We start from the raw sequence: 20,762 nt of genomic DNA, 5'->3' as shown, positions 1-20,762 counted from the left end.
GAAGTTGTGAGATGAACAAAATAAACAAAAATAACTCTAGTGTTTCACCGATCTTGTTGTGGTAATAGACACTGAGAAAACTATTCGAGAAACGGCAAAATCCATTTTTAATTGTTCTTATACAACCTATTTCTTGGAATGGAAGATGATTCACATCTCCCAAGAATTTATTTATCGTCATGTCATACTGTAATATACAGGGTGGAGAAAAGTTGTGAGACGAAATTTTAACCCTGGATAGTTCATGTCAGAAGGAACCAAAATTACTAATGTATAGGTCGACAATGCACAATTTTTAAACTACGGAAACTTGGCGCCACGCGCTCCGATTTTTCGCGGTTGTGCACTGTTGCTGGAAGTTCTGGACAACGCATCACCGCAAATGCTTTGCCTGTTGGAGATCTCGATGTATCCAAGACATCCTGCACACTCGTTGGTAGCGAGGCAGTCTTCCACTATGGGGGCCTGGGGGCGAATCCGCCGGGGTCCCGACACAGCCGTTGTATTTTCATGGCACCAGGAGCAAAGCCGTCAACAGCTGTTAGTTCGCGTCTTTTATAAATCGTGTCGGCCATGGAAAAGGACTTTTTTGTAGCTAGGACATTATTTACTTACAGCAGGTGCTCGAAATGGCGACCCTCTGACGCGACACAAGCTTGGTAACGTCGAACGGTGTTTTGCTGGACTCTTTCAAAGATTCCTGGGATTGCCCCGATGTGACTGACGGCATGGTGAATACGATCCATTAATTCCTCTTAGTTTCTAGGTGGTTCATATCTGGGTGGATAAACTAGAATCTTGAAGAATCCCCACAGGAAAAAGTCCGGTGGCGTGAGGTCTGGTGATCGCGGGGGTGAAGTCCTACGAGCACCTCTTCCAAGTACCCGTACGTCGAAGAGTTCATTTAAACATTCGTACACAGCACGACTGTTATGTGCCGGCGCCCCATCATGCTGCAACCAGATACGTAGCTGTATGTCCTGGGGAACATCTTCCAGCAGGCCGAGTAGAGTTTATTGCAAAAAGTTGAGGTAATTTGCCCCGACAAGTCGAGGAGGTAGGAGGGCCGGCCCAATCAGATGGTCAACCACAACGACTGCCCAAACGGTGAGCGAAAATCTTTCGTGGAGTCCGTGGACGTACGTGACCTAAGGATTCCCTCTTCTCCAGTAATGAAAGTTTCTAGTGTTGTAAAGACCGTCCCGATGGAAGGTGCACTCGTCGGTAAACAACACAAAGGCCGGGGAGTCGGGATCTCATGCAACACGTCACAAAATCCTAGCCTGTGTCCATAGTCCGCCACAGGATTTAGATCTTGGACAGGGTGGAAACTAAATGGACGCTGGCCGTCATTCCTCAAAACCTCCCAGACTAACCGATAAGTGACCCCCATATCGTCTCCAACCGCTGGAGTACTTGTCGTAGGTGCATCCTCGAAGCGCTCGAGAACAATCTCTTCGATGCAGTATCCCGTCGTGTTCGAGGTCTTCCCACTAACGAGCCTATTTCGCCAAGACACCGGTGAATTGCTGTAAACTTTGGCGGGTGTGGAACCGCGCGACCGCTACGGTCGCAGGTTCGAATCCTGCCTCCGGCATGGATGTGTGTGATGTCCTAGGGGACTGATGACCTCAGCTGTTAAGTTCCATAGTGCTCAGAGCCATTTGTACCATTCTTTTTTTTTTTTTTTGCGTGTATGGGTACCGTTCCCCATGCAGCCGTCGAACTTCATGCACATTACCGTCGGCTAGTTCATAAACAGAAACCATATTTCTTTGCTCTTCAGACGAATTCTGTGCCGCCTTGCTTACTGTTTGACTAAATCACAGGTGACATGTGTGCGCTCCGAAGTGAAGCTTACGTGTGAATGCTTCTGACGTGAGGTGAAGACAAACAGCTAGACCTATTCGACACGTGTGTGTATCACGTTTCGAGCAATGACGGGGCAAGCGACATTTGTATGTGTAGACCAACAATCATAGCGCTGCCCGTCAGCCGCCGAACGGCAACAGGGCAATCCCACGGCCATTCGGAGCGCATGGCGCCAAGTTTCCGTTGTTTAAAAATTGTGCGTTGTCGACCTAAACAACATTAGTAATTTTGGTGCCTCCTTGCATCAGCTAACCAGGGTTTAAATTTCTTCACAAAATTTTTTCTACCCTGTAGCATATACATATATAGGATCAAATTACGGAGGTAATGAAATACGCTTCCGTGTTGGAAATGTGGAAGCGAATTCTAATTTAACTCCTATGACAATGAAACATAATTGCTAAGTAATGGATGTACTCAGCGAACAAGATAACAACAATATGAAGAGCCAGCAGGTGTGGCCGAGCGGTTCTAGGCGCTTCAGTCTGTAACCGCGCGACCGAAACGGTCCCAGGTTCGAATCCTGCCTCGGGCTTGGATGTGTGTGATATCCTTAGGTTAGTTAGGTTTAAGTGGTTCTAAGTTCTAGGGGACTGATGACCTCAGAAGTTAAGTCCCATAGTGCTTAGAGCCATTTGAACCATTTTCGAACAATATGAAGAGCGTAGTAGATGGTAAGTAAAGTGTTTGTGATTGGAAACGTCATAAGCCGTCTGAATCATCTGAAGCATGAAATGTAGGAACATTCAAAGACTTTTGTAGTTTGAAAAAGCATGGAATTATATCAGGTAGTTAATGGAAGACGTAAATGTATATTTTTCTCGCTCACCAGATTCGCAACTCAGAAAAGAAATTACGCTGGTAGAAGCTGAGTTTCAATGGTTGCAATGAGTTGAACGTGAGCTACTCCAGTCACTAAATGAATTTTCCACGCGAACAAGCAGACTTGCAGTTCATGTCCCCAGTGTTTCGTTTTTCTCTTAATCTTTTCCTTCAGCCTTTGCTACGCATCGATACAGGCTCGACATGGTTATTGACGGATCTGACATAGCTAACTTCAGGGTTTTCCTGGTGCTCTTCTTGCCGCCACCCTCTTCCATCGTGGGACGTAGTATGTGTACCCCAACTATCTGCGAGTACAGTATTTCATGTGAAAATAATCGAATGTTTCCTAAATGTCAGTGAATCGTGTAACTGAGGTAGGAATAGGGTGCCTGCCCGGTATTCGCCTAGGCAGATGTGGCAAAACGCCTGAAAACTACATACAGGCTGGGTGGTACACAGACCATGGTCTTTAGTTACCCGAGCGTATTCCATCTAGGGCTGGCGCACCTTACGGTCCAGAAAGCGGCGTTTTAACATACATGAGTACCTGGGTGGCTAACTCAAAATGTTTCACTTTGCCATCGAATATCCATGACGCTCTGTGGAATGTTTTACAGGTAAAGTAAGTAGAATCATTAATTAATCCCAATTTTTCTTCCCATAATTTTCTCAGCATATGGAGAACAGCAGTCGTAAGGCATATTCTGTGTACATAATAAACCACTTTTGTTAACTGATGTGTAGAAGTTTTAGCTTCATTAATTGCTTTGATGGTGAATAAGGAAAATTCAACTTTTAATTTTCAGCACTCCATGGAAATGAGCGTGGAATGGTTCTGCATACGAAATTGGAGATAGTCGTCGTTGCTGTCTGCTACCAATGTCATCTAAAGCGAAATTTTACATGCATTAGTTATAACTCTTAAGGGCCAATGGAATGTATTCAGTGCTTATTGGTAGTAAATACTGACCATTTGGAATGTTCGCTAATGGGTGCTCACATAATGTAACTGTTAAATAGTAGAGAGTACTGTGGTCAATAATAGTAGTGTACTACAGCATATAATGCAGCAGGTGTGACAGTGTTGGATGGTGGTGTGCACAGAGGCAGGGCTGCATCCATGGGGAGGAACTCCCATACGTGTTCGGTGCGCCGCTGGTGGGCGGCCTCGCACACTTCCCCAGGAACTACACCAAGACTGAGGTGCTGCTGGCAGAGGCCGCGATCATCTACTGGAGCAACTTCGCCAGGACCGGGTAAGTAGTCTGCAGCGAAATACTGTGCTTAATATGAGACGAAAGCAATAAGGGAATCCCACAGGGTTCAAGTTTAGGTCCACTCTTATTCTTTGTGTATGTGAATGCCCTTCTACTTAACATTCAATGAGCAGAACTAGTAATTTTTGCTGACGATACCATTAGAGAAAAAATAATGAAGGAGACGATAAATGATATTTTCCAAAGAATTATGAAGTGGTTCTCTGAAAAAGGACTCCCCCTAAATTTTCGAAAAACACACTATATTAAGTTCTGTACAAAGGATACAGTCATACAAACAACTCATGTAACACACAAGCACGCATTAGTAAATAGGATAAAATGCTACAAATTATTGGTATATTACTGAGGTTCTGAAAAATCTTTTCGTATAATTGGTAACCTTGGAAACACACGAATCAACCTCCTGACATACTTTTCATATTTCTACTCAGTAACGTCATATGGAGTCATTTCTGGTGCGACTCACTACTTAGAAAGAAAATATTGACTGCACAAAACGAGTAGTAAGAATAATATGTGGTGTTCAGACTGAGACGTCATGTAGGTACCTGTTCAAGGAGCTAGACATTTTAACTGGTTCACCACAACACATACATTCGCTAATGAATAATACATAACAATTTCAGAAGGACTGTGATGACCACACCTACAACACGGACGGGATAAATGACCTTTATTACGCACAACTGAAGCTGTCAGCGGCTCAGAAGTGAGTCCAATACGCGTTTCGGAAGAAGACGTTTCAAAACTATGTTGCTCTTATTTTATTTATCTTAACTCAGTTGTGCCAGTGTAAAATAAAAAAGAAAATCTATGACCCAAGATATGGTAGCCAACGCAACTCTGCTTTATATAAATCAAAGCAGTTATGCTTCACATCCCTCTCCCTGACCTCATAACGAAGTATTAATCTGAGACAACCAATGACAATGTAGCAGCAAGATTCTCTGTATTTTGTATACACACACACACACACACACAGACACACACACACACACACACACACACACACACACACACACATATATATGAGTTTGTGAGTTGTAATTATGGACAGTGGTGAATGATGGTGAATGGAGAATGATGGTCAGTAGAGTATGATCGTCTACAGCCTGTGTTGGTCGGTGGAGAATGGTGGTCAGGCTAAAATGATGGTCAGTTCACAAGATGACTGCTGTCACTCTCTTGATGATATTAAGTGGGGTAGCTTACATGGGTCAAAGTCGTTACCATGTTATTGGATGGAGCAATTAATGGTCATCATTTGACATGTGCTCTCCCTCCCTCCCTCTCTCTCTCTCTCTCTCTCTCTCTTTCTCTCTCTCTCTTACATGCACTTATACACCTGCATTTTTCACTGTATTAAAAAAAGAGTCCAGAATTTCGGTCATGTTCCCCCAGTAGCCTACACCACTAGCAGCTAACAACCTCAATAGCCGACGTAATCCAGTGCCTGCAACTGTCCCCCCTGTGACTGACACCCTCCCTCCCCCCAAGTAAGTGATGTCTCTTCCAATATATGACGCCTTCTGCACTGTGAGAACAATGGTACTGACTCAATATATTCATCATTTAAGAATAGTTATGTAAGCTATGACTAGCAAAATTATTACAGAATAAATTCTCGTGAAAGCGTAAATAATCGCAATTAGGTTGAGATAAAACATGCCATTTTATAATCTGTATAGAAGACAACAATGCGATAAGCAACCATCAACCATTACCAAACCAGGCCAAGAAAGTATAGATACTCAAGCTCTACCGCGCGCGCACACACACACACACACACACTCACTCGCTCACTCACTCACATACACATGTTACGGACAACAGCACAGAGAAAGGTCAGTGCTGCAGATATTTTCTCACATCTCAGATTTCTGATAAAACACAGTCCATCCCAGTGAGCTTTGTGTGTGTGTGTGTGTGAGAGAGAGAGAGAGAGAGAGAGAGAGAGAGAGACGGAGAGAAATAGAGAGAGAGAGAGAGAGAGATGCTTACGTTACATCAAATTCCACCTCTTTCTTGACTACTCTCTCGAGGCAATGACATTATAAAATATGAAAACTTGGCTAAAAAACAATTTTCAGCATCTAAAACCATCTATTTTTATTTTAAAAAGTGATCGTTTTCGGTATGTGTGAAATCAGCCTCAGACCTGCTACTCCATTATTTCTGTGGGAAATGGCGGCATGGAGCAGATCTAAACCAGTCACATTTTAATATACAAATAAATTATTTAATGCTTCTCTACTATTTTGTAATGAATTTTTAATACTGTTCTTTCACTGCTGCTGTTACCTCCAACAAGATTTAAATGAATTTTGATTATCGTTATAATATACAATGAAGGGAATGAATGGATGAAAATCCATACAACAATATACAGAGATAAATTTTGTTAGACGAAATTTTTCAAACAATATATCACAGTTAAGTAACTTCCTGGCAGATGAAAACTGTTTGTTGCTCTGGGACTCAACATCAAGATTTTTGCCTCTGAAGGGCTATTGCTCTACCAACCCCAACCTATCTGCACAACATTACTTTCGCTAGTATCTCGTCTCCTCACATCCTCACCTCATGTCACTACATACTCCGTTGCACAGTTAAAATATCATGTTGGAAATAATTCGCAATGCTGTGGCTAAGCAAAGTCTTAACAGTATGCTTTCTTCCAGGAATGCTGATCCTGCAGGTTAGGTAGGAGAACTTCTGTAAAGTTTTGAAGATAGGAGATGAGGTACTGTCGGAAGTAAAGCAGTAGGAGCGTGCTGTGAGTCATGCTGAGGTACATCAGTTAAGAAAGCACTTGTTTGAAAAGTCAAAGGTCCTAAGTTCGAGTCACTGTCATGTAGACAGTTATAATCTGGTAGGAAGTTTATATAGCACCTGCTCTGTTGCAGAGTGAAACTTTCATACTGGAAACAATCCTCAAGGTCATGTCTACGAATAATCTTCCTTCCAGAAGTGCTAGTTCTGCAAGTCATGCAGGAGAACTTTTGTGAAGTTCGGACTGTAGTAAATGACGTACTGAGAAAGTAAGGCTGTGAGGATAGGTCGCCAATCTTGGTCAGGCAGCTCAGTAGCTAGGGCACCTGCCTGTGCAAGGCGAAGTTCCTGGTTTTGAGTCCACGTCTGGCCCACAAATTTAATCTGCTAGGAAGTATCTCATCACTACGTGCATCAAAATATACTTCACATATTGATAGTTGTGATCCTTGTGTCCACCAACCCTCTTTTATATTATTACAACACAATGCTTAATACATTTTAACTCAGTGAGCTCTTCCTGGCAGATGACTTTGGTGTCATAAAATTCGTTTAGTTACACGCTCATTAAACCATTGACAATTATCTTAAAGTTCAGTAGATTGTTCTTATTCACATCAATTCTCCATTCAGTGTGTGTAAATACGTAGCCCTTAAGCGACATTACATACCTTCCGTGAACCCACTCGTTTCCAAATATTGCTGCTTCTAAGTTACTTTATCCCGTTATGCTGTTAGGACTGTGTGCCTCCATTTTTCCAGCTTATTCTTTCATTACTGTATCAAAACACTATGTACAGCCTGTTTTTGTAATGTTTGCTTATCGCTTTGTTGTCTTCTATACATAGTATAAAATGGAATGTTTTACCTTAAGCTCATAGCGATAATTTGCGCTTTTACCAGAATTTATTCTGTAATAACTTTGCTAGTCATAGTTTACATAACTACTCTTACATGATACACTCCTACTAAGTTTTGTGTTTTGGGGTCGATCAGTTCTACTGCGTTAGCATGGGTAATACGTCAGAGCCCTGTTAATCCCCTGAATGCAAGAAAGAATTCGTGAAACTCTTGATTTTGGTTACCCGACAGGCAGTGTGTTTGGATTAGTGCCTTCTGTCGTATTTTAATTTCTCTACTACTTACATTTCTGTCTGCTCTATTTTTGCATATCATGCATACACATTGATTATTATTTATTGCTTCTGCTATGACTTGCCCGTGTTGTTGTCTCGGTCTTATGAGAATTTAATTATTTCTCTTATTTCACTTGCGACTTTTGCTTGTTAGAACAGTCATGGGTGGTACCTGAGATGTGATACGAGGCAATTAATTTGTCTTGTCTTGGAAGTCTCGTAAATGGATATCCCAAGTGTTGAGCAATTTGTTGCAGTGTAGGCAGTTTAAGGTCCCACATCTTCCATAAATGTAATCTGTCGGGTTCGAACACTGTTTTTTTTTTTTTTTTTTTTCTCATAGGTGAGAGCATTACATACTTTGAAGTTAGTTGTGTTACCACAAAAATGTACGTATATCCGTTTGTTGTATGGGGAAGCGGCCTCGTCAAGTGGGTAACAGTTTCAGATTAGCGGGTGTTGTAGGCATTTGGGTGCTCTTGTTTGGAGTGTTACATGTTTAGCCCGTTGACAGTCCTTACACTTTGCTAGTACCATTCTAATTCGCCTTTCCATATTATTGAAGTGACAACACCGTTTGATTCTGAGACAGCATTTCTTTGATCCAAAATGACCATAACTTAGATCTATGTACCAAATGTATTTGTTAATTTAGTCATTTGGCGGACAAATGATCCGTAAGACACCACATGATTCGTCAATAAAACAAGATGTCATCACGCAACATATAACGTTGCCTAATCTCTACTTATTCTTACCCTTCCAATTGTGTTTGAACTTTAGTGTTTCTGAAACCTTGTCTTGTTCTGTTTTGATAAAGTGTTCAAAAGGAATGTTTCTTATATGGTAGATTTAAAAGTGTTACTCGGATGAATTTTGCCTTGTTTCGTTTCTCCTATGCCTTTTCGAACGTGATAAGGCACCGGCTATTACATTTGTTGCTCCAGGTATATAAATCGCTGTGAAATCATATTCTTGTAGGCTACGCACTCACTGAGTGAGTCTTTAATACCTAGTTTCGCCCTCAGTAAACATTCTAACGCTTTGTGATCGATGTAAACTCTGATTTTTCTGCCAAAAATAAAAATATGTAAATTTAGGAGACCCCCATATCACTGCTAAAGCTTCTAGCTCTGTTATGGAGTAGTTTCTTTCGCATTTGGATAAAACCCTGCTTCCATAAGCCTCTCATGTTTGCCCTTCTTGCTCAAATCGTTGATATATGACCACTCCCAGTCCTTTTCCGGCGCTGTCTGTTGCCATGTAGAAATGCTGCGTTAGGTCTGGCTGAGATAAAAACGGCATTTATAATAATGGTGCCTTTAATTTCTTAAATTCTTCATCGTCTGGTGTTTCCCACTGCTAGGGCGTCAGTGCACGTAAGTGTGGTGTGGCCAGGTTTTTAATTAATATAATTTTTTTCTAAAAATTCGCAATTCCTTAGGATGTGTTCTACGATTGGTGGGTGTATCACACTGTCTAATTGCTTCTATTTTGTATGAGTCCGAGGCAGTTAGATTTGTTAAAGGGATATGTTTCAGAAACTCTACCTGTTTTGTTCCAAAGATGGACTTCCTTATATTTACTGTTGCCCAGTGAGCTTTTAACTTTTCAATGAATTTACTTAATGTTTGTTTGTCTTGATCCTATGTCCCCACTGCTATCGAATTAGGAAGTTAACCTCTCTTGTAATTCCTTGTCTAGGATTGTACCCAAGCCGCCTATAAACGCCGCTGCGGAGATATTGAGTACAAAGGGAAGTTTTCTAAATTGGTAACATCTACCAAATGCAATGAGGGCTGTGTGCTGTCTACACTCAGGTGCTAACTCAATTTTCCGAAAAATAGACCTCAAATATAATGACGTAAATTCTCTGACCTCATAAAATTAACATATTAACTCTTGTAACTTTTCTGATCTATCTGTTTCAGTTACAATTATTTTTTTTATAAGCCTAGAGTCAAACACCAGGTGGATGCTTCCATCTTTTTCGTGAACAATTTGTAGTGGACTATTGTACGAAGGCTGTGCTAATTATATCACCCCATCGTCTATCATTTTATGTTACTCGGAAAGAAACACTTTTCTGTAACGTAATGGTATAATTCAGGGTGGTACCATGAAGGGCTTATGTTCTTTGACTTCGAACATGTATTGTTACTTTTTAATCCCACTCGTCTTGGAGAGGAATACCTCTGCATTGGTACACAGTGCCTGCTTTATATATCTTCTTTCTTGATCCGAGATATCGTCTAGGATATGCAATATATTGTCAACCTCGGAACCTATTTCCTCATTAAGTTCGTTAGTTACTGAGACCAGTTCCTCAGTCCATTCATGGTGTGTATGTCCCCCCCCCCCCCCCCCCCAGTTTTCCCGTCATCTATAACAATTCGCAATTGAAAGTAGTCCCTGGAGCGAATTTGCTGATAACTTTACCTTCGAAGTGAATCACAATGTCAAGAAAAATCACACATCCATTTCTCCTGCCTAATATTGCATTCGACTCAATAAGATAATGGGCCGCTATAAGCATTTAGACGGACCATTTTGGAATGATCACGAAATTGGTTTCTCAGTAGAGTTCCTGACAGAAAGTTGTAGTTCTAGTCTGAGTTGCGATCTCACTTGGAAGTCCAGTTATGGATCCCTTGAATTTACTATTTCGTGTTCCTGGTTTCCAAAACGGCAGTTTCTGCTCCGCATTACAACGATTAAATACATATTCCGAAATGGTTGTTGGCTTTCTCTGTCGAGCATCGCTTTCATCTCTGTGTTATCTATGAACACTTCAACTAACGGATGTACATCAATTGATGTCTTTGGTTCCACCTCTTTTACTAATGCTTCTTATTGTGATTCATACTCAAGACAATTTATTTCCCTTGTTTGTAATTAGAGAATTTGCATCGCTTGTACATTGTTGAATGGATCTTCGTTTTTCTCTTGTCTGTGTCGTACAAAGTCGTGCGTTTATCTAATGTCAGGTACCTTGCTTTCACTGGATTGGAAACAGTGATTCTCACTTCTTATTTTTCTGATACCTGTGTTCATAAGGGTCCTGCAATATCCCGAGGGACATCTCTGTCTTCACCATCCGATTCAAACATTTGTATTAGGCAATATAAGTTTGCATCATTTTTTCTGTTATTAATGGATGGAGATAATCGTTCTCATCACTAGATTACCAGTCTGTTGTGTCCCAAAATGAAATTTTTAACTTTTAGCCCCATCTGTGTTCCGAAGGTATCATTTTGTTAACTTTGTGCACCATAAGCAAGTGTAAGGATTTTCCTGCTTTCAGTTCTGAGTTTAGGTTAGAGTAACCAGCGGTCATCCTGGTTTTTCACTTCCACGTCTAGTCATTTCCGACGTTGTCCCGATTAGGTGGTCTTAGCTCCAACTGTTGTGCCCTAATAGTTGTATCATTCTTTTGATAGCCCTGATTCTGTTGTTCTCGAACAAAACGTAGAACACCATTACAGTTTTGGTAGCGTGGCAGGAAACTATTTTGTCCGACTCACCCACTCCAACGACGCCGATGAATATTTTAGTTGCCATTTCCGTTGTTGTTTCTGATATAATGGAACCCGTTACCGGTCCTATCTGTGTTATCATTTGGTCTATTCCAGTCTGAGTTTTGCCATGTGTTTGCTGTTCAATATCCGAAGGTACTGCCGCTCCTCTGTCAATCACCGTTACCTTCTCCCTGATACTTTCGTTTGCGTGTTTCTTCTTCACTAAATGTGAATTCCGTCTCTCTCACAAGGGAACCTCCCCATCTCACCCCCCTCAGATTTAGTTATAAGTTGGAACAGTGGATAGGCCTTGAAAAACTGAACACAGATCAATCAAGAAAACAAGAAGAAGTTGTGTGGAACTGTGGAAAAATAAGCAAAATATACAAACTGAGTAGTCTATGTGCAAGATAGGCAACATCAAGGGGAACGTGAGGTCAGGAGCGCCGTGGTCACGTGGTTAGCGTGAGCAGCTGTGGAGCGAGGGGTCATTGGTTCACGTCCTCCCTCGAGTGAAAATTTTAATTTCTTTATTTTCGAAGTTATAATCTGCCCGTTCTTTCATTCACGTCTCTGTTCAGTGTAATAAGTTTAGTGCCTGTGTTTTGCGACCGCACCGCAAAACCGTGCGATTAGTAGACGAAAGGACGTGCCTCTCCAATGGGAACCGAAAACATTTGATCGCAAGGTCATAGGTCAACCGATTCCTCCACAGGAAAACACGTCTGATATATTCTACACGACACTGGTAACGGCATGTGCGTCACATGACAGGAATATGTTGTCGACCCAGCTAACTTGTGCACTTGGCGAATGGGTAAAAAGATTCTTCCACTTTTTCCCAATTTAGGTTTTCTTTTGGATGTGATAATCACTCCCAAAAAAGTGATGAAAACATAAGAGTTTGTCGCATAAACTGCAAAAAAAGAATGCAACAGTTTCACAGTCGCACAGTTTTCCCTGTGCTCTGTCAAAACATATGTTTTTAACGCTTTCAAATTTTTCCGCGTGTAGACCGTCAAATCCTGCATATGTCCAAGCAAATCTGAACATGTCCTGGAATTTTGGAGAGCGAAGTTGATTGTGTGTGTGTGTGTGTGTGTGTGTGTGCCTGAACTTTGATAATTGTCTGAAAATAAAAAATTAAAATTTTCACTCGAGGGAAAACGTGAACCAAGCACCTCCCGTACTACAGTTGCTCACGCTAACCACAGGACCACGACGCTACTGACCTAGTATTTTCCTTAATGTTGCCTATCTTGAACATGGACTACTCAATTTGTATATTTTGCTTATTTTTTTTCATAGTTCCACACAACTTCTTCCTGTTTTCTCGATTGATCTGTGTCCAGTTTTTCAAGGCCTATTCACTGTGCCAACTTATAACTAAATCTGCGGGGGGTGCGATGGGGAGGTTCCCTTGTCAGAATCCCTTTAAACGCTTGCATGTTATCTCCTGTTCCTCGTAATGATAATGAATCGGAATTTTAATCATATGGAAACATATCAGCTCCCCATTACTGTACAGTCTATCGAGACACTGATTTCTTTTCGCAATGTTCTAAAAATATTTCAGTGGACTCGCCTCCCCACAACGTTCGAAAACGGTCCTTTGGAGGAACCAATACTTTATACGATTTTATGCTTCACTTCAGCAGGACATTCTACAAATACATCTACATGGATACTCTGCAAATCACATTTAAGTGACTGGCAGAAGGTTCATCGAACCACCTTCCACAATTCTCTGTTATTCCAATGTTGTATAGCGCGCGGAAAGAATGAACACTTATATCTTTCCGTACGAGCTCGGATTTCTCTTATTTTATCGTGGTAATCGTTCCTCCCTATGTACGTCGGTATGAACAAAACATTTTCGAATTCGGACGAGAAAGTTGGTGACTGGAATTTCGTGAGAAAATTCCGTCGCAACAAAAACGCCTTTCTTTTAATGATGTCCAGCCGAAATTCTGTATCAATTCTGTGACACTCTCTCCCATATATCGCGATAATATATAACGTGCTGCCCTTCTTTGAACTTTTTCGATATACTCCGTCAGTCCTGTCTGGTAAGCATCCCACACCGCGCAGTACTATTCTAAAAGAGGACGGACAAGCGTAGTGTAGGCAGTCTCCTTAGTAGATCTGTTACATTTTGTAAGTATCCTGCCAATAAAATGCAGTCTTTGGCTAGCCTTCCCCACAACATTTTCTATGTGTTCCTTCCAATTTAAGTTGTTCGTAATTGTAATACCTAGCTATTTAGTTGAATTTACTTTTAGATTACACTAATTCATCGTGTAACCGAAGTTTAACGACTTCATTTTAGCACTCATGTGGATGACCTCAGACTTTTCGTTATTTAGGGTCGACTACCACTTTTCGCACCATTCAGATATCTTTTCTAAATCTTTTTGCAGTTTGATCTTCTGATGACTTTGTCAGTCGATAAACGACAGCGTCATCTGCAAACAACCGAAGACGGTTGGTCAGATTGTCTCGCAAATCGTTTATATAGGTAAGGAACAGCAAAGTGCCTATAACACTAACTTGGGGATGACTTTACGTCAGTTACTACGAACTGTGATGTCTCTGACAGGAAATCACAAATCGAGTCACATAACTGAGACGATATTCCATAAGCACGCAATTTCATTACGAGCCGCTTGTGTGGTACCGTGTCAAAAGCCTTCCGGAAATCCAGAAATACGGAATCAATCTGAAATCCCTTGTCAATAGCACTCAACACTTCATGTGAGTAAAGTGCTAATTGTGTTTCACAGGAACGATGTTTTCTCAACCCAAGTAGACTGTATGTCAATGGACCGTTATCTTCGAGGTAATTCATAATGTTCGAACACAATATATGTTCCAAAATCCTGCTGCATAACGACGTTAACTATATGGGCCAGTAGTTTAATGGATTATTCCTACTACCTCTCTGGAATATTGATGTCACCTGTGCTACTTTCCAGTCTTTGGGTACGGATCTTACGTGGAGCGAACGGTTGTATATGATTGTTAAGTATGGAGCTAATGCATCAGCATACTCCGAAGGGAACCTCTTTGGTATTCAGTCTGGACCAGAAGACTTGCTTTTATTAAGTGATTTAAGTTGAGTCACAGCTCCGAGGATATTTAGTTCTACGTTACTTATGTTGGCAGCTGTCAAAAATGGCTCAAATGGCTCTGAGCACTATGGGACTCAACTGCTGTGGCCATTAGTCCCCTAGAACTTAGAACTACTTAAACCTAACTAACCTAAGGACATCACACATATACATGCCCGAGGCAGGATTCGAACCTGCGACCGTTGCAGTCGCAGGGTTCCTGACTGCGCGCCTAGAACCGCGAGACCACCGCGGCCGGCTGTTGGCAGCTGTTCTCGATTCGAATTCTGGAATATTTATTTCGTCTTCTTTTGTGAAAGCATTTCGGAAGGCTACTTTTTGTAACTTTGGCATTTTGGAAGGATGTTTTTAGTAACTCTGCTTTTCCTGCATTGCTTCGATAATATCTCCATTGTTATCGCGCAGACAAGGCATTGATTGTTTCTTGCCGGTAAACATACTTCACATACGACTAGAATCTCTTTGGATTTTCTGCCAGGTTTCGAGATAAAGTCTCGTGTGGAAACTGTTATAAACGTCTCGCATTGAAGTCCACGCTAAATTGCGAGCTTCTGTACAAGATCGCCAGTCTTGGGGATTTTCCGTCTGTTTAAAGTTGGCATGTTTGCAACAGTGTTCTAACCCGTTTTGTGTACTAAGGAGGTTCAGCTCCGTCATTTGTTAATTTATTTGGTATAAATCTCTGATTTGCTGCCGATGCTATTTCATTGAATTTAAGCCACATCTGGTCTACACCTATTAATTTGGAATGAGTGGAGATTGTTTCTCAGGAAGGCGTCCAGGGAATTTTTATTAGCTTTTTTGAATGGATATAGTTTTCGCTTAGTTTTCGAGGATTTGGGGAATACAACATTCAGTCTTGCTACCACAACCCTGTGTTCACTAATCCCTAGATCGGTTTTGATGCTCGTTATTAACTCAGGATTATTCGTTGCTAAGCGGTCCAGTGTGTTTTCACAACCGTTTACTATTCGCGTGGACTCATGAACTAACTGTTCGAAATAATTTTCAGAGAATGCGTTTAGCACAATTTCGGATGATATTTTATGCGTACCTCCGGATTTGAACGTGTATTGTTGCCAACGTATCGAGGGTAAATTAAAGTCACTACCAGCTATTATCGTATGAGTCGGGTACGTGTTTGAAATCAAACTCAAGTTTTCTTTGAATCTTTCAGCAACTGTATCATGTGAATTGGGAGGTCGGTAAAAGGATCCTATTATTATCTTATGGTTGCCAACAATGACCTCTGCCCGTACTAACTCACAGGAAGTATCTACTTCAATTTCGAGACAAGTTAAACTGCCTCTGACAGCAACAAACACGCCACCGCCAACCATGTTTAGCCTATCCTTTCGGAACACCGTTAGGTTCTTCGCAAAAATTTCTGCTGATCTTGTATCCGGCTTTAGCCAACTTTCAGTGCCTATGACGATTTGAGCATGAGTGCTTTCTATTAGCGCTTGGAGCTCTGGTACTTTCCCAACACAGGTACGACAATTTACAACTGTTATACCAATGGCTTCTGTATCTACGTTCTTTAGACCCTCTAACTTAAAAAAACCACCCAGTCCACGCCACACAGCCCCTGCTACCCGTGTAGCCGCCTCCTGCGTGTAGTGTACACCTGACCTATTCAGTGGAACCGGAAGCCCTACCACCCTTTGGCGCAAGTTGAGTAATCTGCAGCCCACACGGTCGCAGAATCGTCTGAGTCTCTGATTCAAACCCTCCTTTATGTTCCGCAATCGGTCCTGTCGACTGTGCTGCAGATGTTCAGCTCTGCTTTCATCTTGCAAGCAAGACTGGAATCCTTTACCACTTCTGTTAGCCGCTCGAAACCAAAGAGAATCTTTTCTTGTTCCAAAGGGACACACATCATTGGTAACGACGTGAGCAACCACCTGCAGTTGGCAGCACTCTGTGCTCTTCATGGCATCCGGGAGAACTCTTTCCGCATCTGGAATGACTCCATCCGGTATGCAAACGGAGTGTACATTGCTTTTTTTACCCTTCTTGTCAGCCAAGTCCCTAAGGGCCCCCATAACGCTCCTAACGTCGGAACTCCCAACTACCAATAATCCCACTCACTGTGATTGCCCGGATCTTGCAGGCTGAGTGGTTTCCTCTGCAACAGCATCTGGCTCAGCGACAGTGTCAGCCACAGATAGCCCCTGGAACCTGTTGTCAGACAAACTGGGGAGGCATTACATGCGGCCGACTGGAAAGTCGTTCGCCGCCTGCTTCGCTCCAGGGCGACCTCCCACTGGACCACAGGTGAGGGATCAGCCTCAGTGCGAGCAGTAACTGGGTTGGCCACCGTCGAAGACCGATCGGAGTACTCGGACGTGCTGGACGTCCGTTGGATTCCCACGGCCGGCCCACAACTGTGGTGCCCATACACTGCAGCTTCAAGCTGTGTAACTGAAGCCATCACAGCCTGAAGCTGAGAGCGAAGTATCACCAACTCGGCTCGCATCCGCACACAACAATCTCAGTCCCTGTCCCTGACCGTGGAAAACTAAACTATGCAAATAAACGGACTATCTGCACGTGCTGCGCAACTCTATTGTAGACCCTGACGAAAACGCGGGAACTATGTCTAATAATACGCAGATATTCAAAAATCTAACTACCGAAGCACTCAGGTGAAACTAAATAATTTGCCCCTAATTAGGAACTTGTAATATGTCACAAAATCGGTTTACTTTCCAACGCAAACTAAAACGCGAGAACAGTGGCTATTAGATATTACATTTACACGCAGAAACTCAAGAAACCTATTAAAGTACACAGATGATATAATAAAATTCGCTCCTGGTTAGGAACTCGTAAATGCCACAAAAGTGGTTACTTCCCTGTTGCTGCGTCTGCCTCGGTTGGCTACTACTGCCTGACATTCGAAGAAAATATGTTTTAAAATCGTCATAAGACATGCAGTTCCTTGCCACTCTCTGCTTGATTTCTACTGCACCACCTTCCATGTGAGGGCATAAAAAGGCCAATTTATACGCTAACGGCCATTGCTCCGCTAAGCCTATTTGAAACTGATTTATAAGGGTCCGTGGGTGCGATGTGTTTCCATCTTCTTTATAGTGGTAAAAATTCCTGACTATTAACAAGTGGTCGTTACGAAATTTATTATTCTGAAAATTTGTTGGTGCTGACTCGACCATCGTTCCCCGTCTTCCACCTGTTGTGTTCACGTTGTTACTTTCTTCTTGTGGAAGGGTTATCGCGTATTTCAGACTTTTTAAATGCGTATTGCTTCGTATTAACGGTCTGCAGTTACTTGTGTCTACTAGCCCTGCAGTTAACATTTTCTCTATTCCAGATATGTTTTCGAGTCCTTGAATTACGCCTGTTATCAATCATGTGTCTTGCCATGCCAACAACGTCGAACTGTTATACGTTACAGACTGCTCTACACTGTGTCTTGATACACACTGCGCTGGTATATGTACACCTGTGACTGGTCTAGCTTGACATCTGCCTGGATGCACTACCGCGTACGCAGGTCATATCAGATTTTATTGCAGCATTACCATTTCTGTTTGCTTTTAACCTGGTTTAAAGCCTCGAAATTCGTGTAATTTTGATTACAGGTTGTCTGTTTCTTTTGTGTACGTTTGATCATTAGTTCTTTCTCCCGATCTACTGATTGGGGACTTTTGTGCTTCCTACACTACGCTCAGTTTCGGTTCTAGATGTCTTTTCGCATTATTTCTCACTGCGTGTCCCCGTTTTTCGATAGCAGTCTTTGATCACTCTCCATACTTCTGATATTCCATGTATTACTCGTATTTACTCAAGAATATCTTTACTAAATGTTGTAAGGTTACGCCCCCGAGAGGTACGTGGATTCTGAACTCAAGCTGCAGCTGTCACTTTGTTCCTCCATGCTTGCAACATTTCTGATTTCAACCTTTCTAGTTGTTATTTTTTTTTTATTCATTTGTGAGAATTCTTTTGTTGAATTTCCTTAACGCGGTGCATGTCGCTTTCTGTCGTGCAAACGTTTCTTCTAAAGCTTCTCTCCTCTACATGAAGCGCTAGTCGCGATTATTTTGACATTACGTACGTCTTTCTTCGCGCTACGGACACTCTTTTCAGTCTTGTCGCGTGAAGTATTTAATTCGCCTCGGAATTTCGTCGTCGCTTTCGGTACGTGGCAGCTATTTTGATCCTTGTGTTCTTAATGTGATATCAGTTTTTCAATAGCATCGTGGCCTGGCTTCACGTCCTGTCTTTTACGATCTAACTGTTCACTAGGTGCCTTTTTTGTCTCTCGAATCTCTTGTCGGTTTTCTTGAATCTCTTGACGGTTTTTCTGACTATCTGATACTTCTTGATAGGCTGTTGATATTTAGTGACAGGTTTGTTTTTCACTTACGGTAATTTTCCGGCTCAGTTCCTGCAAAACTTGGAACATGTCAAGATCGTCGTCGTGTTTACTGTCCCTCTTTCCTTTTACCATTGCATGCAGTCTTTCTCTGTTTCATTTGTGAAGTTCCGATTTTTTCTCCCTTGTACACAGTGCTGGTGCCCTAACAAATAACGCCTCGGTATTACGATCATTGCGATCTTGTGACCCTCGAACCTCTAAGATTACGTCTGTTACTTTTAGGATGTGACTCTCATTGTTCTCTTAGTACCTCCGCTTCATTTTTAGTCTCCTGTTCAACATTGGGCTGAATACGATCAGCGCCAGGCTGCTCATCCAGCTCGGTCTGGTCTACCCCCCCCCCCTTTCCACCCTACCTCTCGGCTGTGTTGCGACGTATTCCTATTTGCCATGTCGAACCGGACTGACACTCCTTGTCCCTCTAAATGTTAATGCGGTTTGCTTCTTGTCAAGAGGTAATTATAGGATTTTAGGTTTTTCAGGAAAATAATTCATGTTCGTATCTGACGTTTCTGATATAGACAGTTCTTGAGACGGCATGAATTTAGCAAAAAACTGCTCTGCCCTTTACTTTCCCTGACTATACAACGCTGTTCTCATGTGAAACAGAATTTAAAAAAATAAAGAAATAAAAATTAAAGAAACCCTAAATGCGCAAGCAGCAAGTAGGCTATAATATCGTAAATTTCTGGAATCTAGAAGTGTCACACAATTACTTTATTCTCCTGAATCAGTGGATTTTCTGGCAGTGAAAGTGATTTCAATATTCTGAATACTTTCGACCAAAATATTTGCTCTAGGAACTGCACCAAAGTAATTGCTGTAGTCATCTGATGACATTTGCTATTCTGAATCAGTACCGTTTTCTGTGTCCTTGCAGATTCATTTAATTACGGTTGCTTGTCATAATTACTACCATTTTCGTCAATCATGGTATGTTCATCTAATTATAACTGCTCACCAGAACTACACTCCTGGAAATTGAAATAAGAACACCGTGAATTCATTGTTCCAGGAAGGGGAAACTTTATTGACACATTCCTGGGGTCAGATACATCACATGATCACACTGACAGAACCACAGGCACATAGACACAGGCAACAGAGCATGCACAATGTCGGCACTAGTACAGTGTATATACACCTTTCGCAGCAATGCAGGCTGCTATTCTCCCATGGAGACGATCGTAGAGATGCTGGATGTAGTCCTGTGGAACGGCTTGTCATGCCATTTCCACCTGGCGCCTCAGTTGGACCAGCGTTCGTGCTGGACGTGCAGACCGCGTCAGACGACGCTTCATCCAGTCCCAAACATGCTCACTGGGAGACAGATCCGGAGATCTTGCTGGCCAGGGTAGTTGACTTACACCTTCTAGAGCACGTTGGGTGGCACGGGATACATGCGGACGTGCATTGTCCTTTTGGAACAGCAAGTTCCCTTGCCGGTCTCGGAATGGTAGAACGATGGGTTCGATGACGGTTTGGATGTACCGTGCACTATTCAGTGTCCCCTCGACGATCACCAGTGGTGTACGGCCAGTGTAGGAGATCGCTCCCCACACCATGATGCCGGGTGTTGGCCCTGTGTGCCTCGGTCGTACGCAGTCCTGATTGTGGCGCTCACCTGCACGGCACCAAACACGCATACGACCATCATTGGCACCAAGGCAGAAGCGACTCTCATCGATGAAGACGACACGTCTCCATTCGTCCCTCCATTCACGCCTGTCGCGACACCACTGGAGGCGGGCTGCACGATGTTGGGGCGTGAGCGGAAGACGGCCTAACGGTGTGCGGGACCGTAGCCCAGCTTCATGGAGACG

General features: G+C 42.4%; 1 protein-coding gene across 1 annotated transcript in view; it reads left to right on the top strand.

Moving 5' to 3' along the window:
- Positions 1-20,762, top strand: part of LOC126234896 (neuroligin-2-like) — a 162,977-nt gene that overhangs the window by 102,718 nt on the left and 39,497 nt on the right. The window contains exon 5 of the mRNA XM_049943636.1: positions 3,802-3,953. Coding sequence (XP_049799593.1) covers positions 3,802-3,953 — 152 coding nt within the window. The remainder of the gene's footprint in view (positions 1-3,801; positions 3,954-20,762) is intronic.

This window comes from Schistocerca nitens, chromosome 2 (assembly GCF_023898315.1).
Source record: "Schistocerca nitens isolate TAMUIC-IGC-003100 chromosome 2, iqSchNite1.1, whole genome shotgun sequence".
Lineage (NCBI taxonomy): Eukaryota > Metazoa > Arthropoda > Insecta > Orthoptera > Acrididae > Schistocerca > Schistocerca nitens.
The sequence above is the reverse complement of the archived record's forward strand: the minus strand, read 5'-3'. Positions and strand labels throughout refer to the sequence as shown.